Source organism: Phoenix dactylifera, chromosome 15 (assembly GCF_009389715.1).
Source record: "Phoenix dactylifera cultivar Barhee BC4 chromosome 15, palm_55x_up_171113_PBpolish2nd_filt_p, whole genome shotgun sequence".
NCBI classification, from domain to species: domain Eukaryota; kingdom Viridiplantae; phylum Streptophyta; class Magnoliopsida; order Arecales; family Arecaceae; genus Phoenix; species Phoenix dactylifera.
In genome coordinates, this window is record NC_052406.1 from 3,407,006 (window position 1) to 3,415,212 (window position 8,207).

Below are 8,207 nucleotides of genomic sequence, written 5' to 3' on the forward strand. Positions count from 1 at the left end.
TGCTTGGCATGAGAGCTCGACTTTTTGGTCGGCAGTCACGCATCTCATATGCACAACGCTTGTCTTTGGGTGGCACGGAAAGGCGACCTCTAGGGACTCGCATCCTAGTCTCCAAGAATGTGGGTCTCGTACACACGGAGCTTGTGTCTCTGATGGCAAGAAAGGGTAGCCTCCAGAGACTCACGTCTTGGTTTCCAAGGATGTAGGTCTCATCTGGAGAGGAGATAGCATGTAGGGATGGTTGTGGAAGAGGAGTCGGATGCTGAGGTAGCCATGAGAGCTTGAAAGCCTCTTTGCAAAAGCCTTTCACCGCAAGAGCTTGTACCATGAGAGTTTGAGAGCCTCTTTTTAGCAGTTTCTCGCCATGAGAGGTCGGGAACCTCTTCCTGGAAGCTTCTCGCCATGAAAGCTTGAGAGCCTCTCCTTGGGAGCCTCTCGCCATATGTGCATGGAAGCTTCTAGCCATTCCTTCCTTCTCCATTTTTGGAGTCCTTTCGCTTTGTTTATATAGAGGAGGGAGCATGGATCTATTATAATTTGGAGGTGAGAATCAAGGACTACTGTAACCTCCTTCCTTTTCTAGATTTAAATTTATCATAATCTCTTTTCTTTTTTGGACCTTGTCAAGAATTCAATTCTTTTCAAATTTAAATCTTTTCAAAATGCTTGCCGTATGTCTACATGTGAGGATGGATTAGATTTAGGCCACACCAATAACCATTAAAAGCATGCTTAGTCTGGGGAGTTGGACTTTGGAATGGAATGGGAATGGGAATGGAAATGAGTGACACCTATTCCAGTCATTTGATTGGGAGGAGTCTCATTTCCATTTCGATTCCAAGAGAAACGGAAAATGCCCCAATCCTCCAAAATTCGATCCCTACTCTCTCATAGTATTTAAATACCATTCCGATTCCGATCACGAACCAAACACATTGGAAGATACAACCATTCACATTCTCATTCCAATCCATTCCGATTCCGATTCTAGTTGCAAACCAAATGCATCCTAAGAGATTTTATTGACAGTTTAGACAACCTCTTGAAAGATTTAGTTTTGCATTATTTATCTAATTTGACCCATGACCCATTGTCCCTTCTAAAACATCTGTTACTTAAAACACAAAAAATACTGCAATTATATTATAGATCCTCATTTATCTATCAATTTGAAGGATGAAAAATTTATAAAGTTTTAGGCTGCCAATTAGTTCCTTAATTATGGTGAACATGACATAACAACATAATAAGTTTGACAAACATAATTCAAAAGGGCTATCAGATCACACTATATGCTAACATGGCAAGCACCGCTATATTTACAACACACAATTAATTTAATTACCAAGATTTACAAAGATTGCAGCAAAAAAGATACTTTACACCTTTTTTTTCTCTCTTTATTCATACAAAAAAATATTATATTAGTAAGGTGCAATTCTCCAAACCAGCTCCCTCTTTAATTGTAAGACATATGCCAATTGCACAACATTCCGACATACTAAATTTTCCATCAATTATTTTTAAATGAGTAATTGCATACTAAACTTTTCCTCATCTCGAGGTTGGAATGAGATTAGGATCCATAGCATGAAAAGGGTCATAATTAGCCTCGTTTGCACTCGTGATGCGCATGTGCAACATACACCAAAGCCTAATTTCATTCTTTTATTATTTATGAAACTCGATAATAATAGCTGCATTTTTGGTTGGTGCATTTTTGTTGTTTATCTCTCATGAAGAGTACTACAGACCAAACTAAAAAGAGAAAAAAATTCATAAATCTATGGACCTAATATTATTCGCGAATCAATCATTCAAATTCAATCCATGAATTGGACAAATTACTCACTCCTAAAAAAAAGATCTTACTAATAGGACAGTCACAATCAGGAATCAAGTAAAACTAGATGAATCGCAAAAGACAAGAAAAAAATAGTTCTAACTTGTGATGATGAAAAATTGGAAGCACAGGAATATATTATGCAGATATTTTAAAAAAAGATTCGATTTATATGTAAATTAAATTTTTTTATAAAATTATTTATTAAAAAAATATACATAGATTTTTTTTATGTATGATTTTTAGGATCAATGCATAATTTTTTTGGAACCAAAAAAAAAAAATAATTACAAAATCGATTTACAATGATGAAAAAAATCGAGATAGGAATTGATGAAACAGACTAAAAATAGAGAGAGATATGCTGTCTTTTGTTTGGTGAGGCTAATGGGGAGGAGGGAGATACCTTCACGATTATGAGTTCTTTATCCTATAGGGTTTTAAATGGGAAAAAAAATGCTTCACTGATGTCGGCATCGCTCTGCCGACATTATTTCAAACACAATGCAACCATCGTTTACATTCAACCACTTATGGAATATTAAATTACTAGACTCAAAAAACGTGCAATGCACGTGACTACTATATACAACTCTTCGACCTCAAATTCTAAACCGACGCCAACCATTGCCACCTCGGGTCATCGCAGCCCACCCTCCTCCGCGAATCAGCAGAACGCGGTTGGTTCCCATTTTTATTTCCCCCATCCCGGTAAATAAACCGGGCGTGGTTCCTCGTCTCGGTGAATCGGAGGATCGGAGGCGGAAGGGGGGAAGGGCGGCCCCCCGATCGGGGAGATGATCACCCGTTCGAAGCTCGTCGAGCAGTTGAGAGAATACCAGATCCGGTCTCAGCACAAGTGGGCAGCTCTCACGAGTTTCTCTCCCAAACCCCACATCACCACCAGGTTTTCTTCCACCCGATTCTCCCCTTTTTCCTTTTCTCGATAAATTCATCGATTTTATGGAGATTTTTCGTTTCTTACTCGCTGCAATCTCCTGGGAAACATTGTTTGATAAGGATCCATTGATTTGATGTAAGCGCCCGTTTGTTTTCTTATAAATTTATAAGAATGGACAGATATTTGATTCTTTTTTATATTTATTTCAATCTTGTTGTCAAGATTATCCCTGAAGTGAGAAAATGGCGAAATTTGGAACGGATTAGAAGAACTTATAAAACTGGAACTTTTAGGTGGGAATATGAGTTGTCGATTGTGGTTTGGATGCGAAGGGATGAAATGTATGGAACAATTTTTTTGATTTTTGAATGTTTAAACTGTGTCTATATTGATTGGCGAGGTTGAGTAAGAAGGTATTTGTCTACTATGTGTTGATACCATGAGAAGCTACAAGCTTTTAACCTGGTTTGCATGGGTGATGTGCCTATCGTTCAATTAGAGTAAAACTGCCTTTTCATGGAGGATCAGATGGAAAAAGAGAGGTATATTGGTTTCCGTGGCTAAATTGCATATCAACCATCTGGGACTTATTATGGGAAGTGTGAATCTTATGTAAACGATCTGGTTTTGGAGGGGCTTGGCATATACAGATGGGTACAAAGTGAATGGTTTCCTTTTGAAGGAAGGTCAAGGATGTGGAAACTTTGTTGTTCAACAAGTTTAATGTTATATTTATTTAGATGTCGTAAGTGGCTATGTTAGAGATGGAGGAGGTATAGAGACAGGAGAAGACATAGAGGGATGGGGTGTGGAGGTTGTAACTAGTGGATCTAAGAGAAAGGGGTGTAGGCCTGAGGATGATGACTAACGTAAGTAAATTATTTTGGATGCATGGCTTTAGAGACTACATGATAAGATTGGACGGACCTTATAAAGAGATATAACTATAATGTGATTTTACGTTGGGTGGACCTTATGTTACTGTAAAGTTCTTGTGTTGACATGTATACTATTAGTATTGCATGACATCTGTCTACAAATCCACAAGAAAGCTTTTTCTAAATATTGCAAAAGAAACGATAATTTGACATGTGCCTGCACTAAATTTTGATACCCAAGTTCATGCATGTTAGGGAGGGTCAAGTTCTTCGATAAGGTTATATCTCTTGCACGAGAAAGGGGCCTTTGGAAGTTAATAATCTTTCGAGGTGAAGTTTGTTATAGGATAGAAAGAAGAAACAATGCAAAACTTTAGAGAGTCTGGTATAATCAACAAGTCGGATAATGTGTTTCCATATCTGTCTCGACTTTCTAGAGAGAAAACATCTACCCTCATTCATGATTATGTGAAGCAATGTATGGAAACAGCTGTATTGGCTGCCTATGCTCCTGCCTTGATGTTTTGTGTCATCTTTGAGTATCGAGGATGATATTAAATATGAAGTGATACTGAATGCAGCAAAGTTGGTACTACTCGTAACTTACTGCATCTTATATGGTATTTATATTTTTCAAAATAATGATTATTATTTATTTCTTTATATTTATTAATTTCTTTTATTGCTGTGTTGATTTTGAGTGTGTGCCTGAGCACCTGCCTAGCACCTAGGTCTTAGCCCCCACCCACCTATAATCTTTTAAAACAATGGTATGGAGTCGATAGAGTAAGGTTATTTGATGCTTTCACCCAAGCGTTGACTCTAGAGATGAAAAACGTGATGAGTTTGCTTCATTTCTCATGCTTATATGCTTCTGCGAGCACTCTCCTAGTCTCGTTACAAGGATTAAAGGACTTGGTATTATAAAGGTTATAAGTTCTTAATGAAGTTTTCAACCTCTACAATAAATAGTTACAGTCAGAGCTACAAAAACCATGTTCAGAAACCTGCATACCTTGGTGGAGTGAAATTTCTAAGATACTCACATGCAGCAACAATAGTACAAAGGGATGGAGGATGTAGAAGACTTGTGGATGAGACCTTTCTAATCCTTTTAGCTACAAATGCAATCATATTCTTCATGCTTTGGAGGGGCTATTTTAAGGCTATTTTGGAGTTTTAGTGTGTCAAAGACTCTTGATTTCTACTATTTGAGTTAATAAAGAAAATAACCGATGTTGAATTGGAAGTATTTGAGGAAAGAAAGTAATATAACTTTGAAAACATGGTGAATTGAAGCAATCAATTTTTTGAAAAATCTTTTATTGAAGTATAAGAATGGGTTGGAAAGTAATTGATGTACTAAGTGATCTCTGTAGAATTACTGCAAAAAGCTAAGGATTCAAGCTCTGAGTTTGAAGGTTTTAAAATCTTATTGGGTTACATCAATCTTTTTTGTTAATTCTCTTCTTTACCAAACATCAGTACAAAAGGATAGCTCATTCGTCTTTCTTCTATTTCCCTTGGGATCTGATTTCCGCTGTTATCAAAAGTCATGGTAGATTGCTTCTTTGGTTTCCTTGCGAACTCAATAATGCAATTCTTTTTTAATCACATTTTAGATGACTTGTCTTTGGCGAGGATAGGAAGCTTGTCATAGAATTTTGGAACCCTTTTCCAACATATGCATTTGTTGATAAATTCTACTTTTTGAAAGTGCTTGCCAGCCAACACCTAGCTTGATTTGTTTGAAGATGGTTGAAGCAATGGAACAATGTATTATACACCTAGAATTCCACATTGCTTTAAATTCCCAAATACTCTTGACTTTGTTTAAAACTATTCAAAAAAAAAAATAAAGAAATGAAGAAATGAAGAAAAAGAAGAAAAAAGGCCAAAGTTTAGAAAATGCATAAACCATGAGCAGTCGCCCAAATGTTGTATATGCAGCATAGTTTAGCACATGATTCTAAGATTACAACATTTTGTAATGTTTGTTGTTCCTAATTGCACTTGCATAAGTTTCTCAGAGAATCATAGTTATCCCTCTTCTCCTCATCGTAAACCAATTTCTCTTGCATATTTGTGTTTTCCTTCAATCATTTAGCCAGTCATGGCTATTAAAACTCAAGTATATCCCTTTTTTAAGCTTTTGTGCTGTTCATTAAACTTTGCTATCTAGAAGCTGTATGGCTTTTTTCTGGATTCAACCTATATGGATCTGCATTCACCTAGTGATAGAGTCACTCCTTTTTTTTGTTCTTTTGAAACTATTTAGAAATTCAACTTATGAAGGCCATCATTGGCAACAATACCATTTCTTAAATACTGGAGATTTTTTTCAATCTTTTTGACACTCTTGAAAACCTTGAAATATGGAAACCTAGAGGACATGATTTAAAAAAAAAAAATTGCATCTCACACGCTTTCCTATATCTCCAAAAAGCTGTTGGATTTATTGACAAAGGCTTGATTCATTTGTTGGTTTACAAAACAATTTAGTGAAAAATTTAAGGTCTAGAGCTAGATTTGTTACACGAGAAGTGAAGTGTATTGTGACAATGGTAACACAATGTTCGCCCCGTTTCTTCTTCAAACTACCTAAGATGTTAGAAACCAAAATATAAATGGGCATTTTTGGCTTCTAAACCTTAACTAAAAGCCTTAGAGGGTGAGCCTTGGGGCAACGGTAATGTTGCTGCACTATGACCTGGGTGTCATGTGTTCGGAACACAGAAATAGTCTTTCAGCATACGGAGATAAAGTTGCATGGATTTGACTCTCCCTAGAACGCCCCCTCCCCTCAAGTGGTGGGAGCCTCATGCATTGGGATGCCCTTTACCTTAGTTAAAGCCCTTCTCACGATGAAGGACCACCCTTGTAGCCATTTGTCTTCACTTTTTATCATCAAACTTTTAGCACCATATCTGCTGTGTCCTTTTGACTGAATTAAATAGATACACAATATGAGGAGTAGAAAGAAATAGTTGGGACAAGGAGCTAACTAAACAACCTTGAGTGCATATTGGAGCATTGCTACTACTCCTGAACTCAGTTGTTGGGATGAATATTTTCTTTTCTCGTGATACCTAGTTTTTATTACATAAAAAATGAGAATTTAATGATTGATGACAGTTAAATTATGGAGGTTATGTAGTGATTGGGCAAGCATTCCACTTAGCCTGCTGTCTCTTTATTCTTTTCTTTTCTTTTCTTTTCCCTGGGGGGAGTCTCCAATCTTATCTGAGATATTACTGGACAATTTGCTCTTCTGATTCTTGTTATTTTTTGTCCATTATCAGAATATCTGTCAGTTTATTCTTTTAGATAGGCATGATTAAATTTAACTCCTTTTTTGTGTTTTTGCAGGCAGGATGTTGTTGTGGCTCTTTCATATGCCTTGATATTTTGTTTCCTCATAATATCTTCCTATGTGACACTTTATTTCAAACATTTCAGACTTTCAGCTGTTTTTATATGTCTCGGAATTCTTCTTCCTACGTGTCTGAAAATTTCTAGGCATAGAAAGCTTTCAAGGAAAAAGGAGAGAAGAATGTTGTTACCTTTGTCCATGTGAATATCCTGGGAGATTTGATAAATTTTTCACTTGATAACTTGGCTAAATAGTGGAGAGTCGCTCAACTGGGATTACTGTATTGAGATTGCACATCAAAGATTTACATTGGCTTGCACATGCCACCGCTTTTTCGGGGAGAGTTATCATGGTATGGCTTTTCTCTCTGTTCAGTCCTGAAATGCCATGTATTTGAGGTATTATCTTCAATATATTATGCTGAGGCCAATGTTGAAAGTCTTATGACTCCGCAGCTAACTTGAATATGTCATCAAAATGATGTGCATTTTCTGTATCTATTTTTTGTTGGGTTGTAAAATGTCAATATTTATTAATCAAATTGATATGTCAGTTACTTTTCTGAAAGGTATCTTTCAATAAGATCTACACCATATCATAAGAATCTGTGTTGTCTTTTTTAGGATTGAATAACCTAATCATTAGGTTTAAATTAATAAGACTTAAAAGAAAAGGGGCTAAGATGATAATCCTTTTCTGCTTTGCTCCTTTAAGTCGGGTTAGGTCAACATGTTTCCTTTTCCTGGATAAATCATGAGAATTTTGTTATGTGGTCTGGTTTCAAAATCATACATTGTGGGTATCTACATCTTTCTTGAAATGTGCTTGTACAGGAAATGACATTTTTACCTCCTATATTCTGGTTTACAGATTATAATTAATACTTGGCTTTGCTGTCTGAATCATGTTGCTCAAAATTTCAGTCTTGGAATGTGAAAGTAAAACTTTTGGCTACTTATCAGTATTATACAAGAAATTGGATAAGAACACTGTAAACCAAACCTAGTCATTTTTTTCTAAATTGATCAGATGATCACAGAATTCATTAGGTTCCACTGAACTTTGAATGTTCAAAATATATTGTGTCAGTGCTCCTTATTTAGTAAATTAGAAAAATGTTGATATTGGGCTTTGAGTTTTATGATTCTGATAGGTTTTTTTTGGGGGATTTGGACAATGTCTTGCATTCTTGTAGAGTTGGTACCATTAAAA

General features: G+C 36.1%; 1 protein-coding gene across 1 annotated transcript; it reads left to right on the top strand.

Moving 5' to 3' along the window:
• The first annotated feature begins 2,474 nt into the window (after positions 1 to 2,474).
• Positions 2,475 to 7,562, top strand: LOC120113250. The gene is made up of 2 exons (XM_039134127.1): positions 2,475 to 2,750; positions 6,992 to 7,562. Exons 1-2 carry the CDS (start codon positions 2,641 to 2,643, stop codon positions 7,197 to 7,199), a joined length of 318 nt encoding a protein of 105 aa, XP_038990055.1. The 5' UTR covers positions 2,475 to 2,640; the 3' UTR covers positions 7,200 to 7,562.
• Positions 7,563 to 8,207: the final 645 nt, after the last annotated feature.

Excerpts from the sequence above, each read along its gene's own strand:
- LOC120113250 (XM_039134127.1), top strand. The coding sequence starts at position 2,641 with ATGATCACCCGTTCGAAGCTCGTCGAGCAGTTGAGAGAATACCAGATC. Across the intron at positions 2,751-6,991 it reads AAACCCCACATCACCACCAG|GCAGGATGTTGTTGTGGCTC; the intron begins GTTTTCTTCCAC and ends GTGTTTTTGCAG.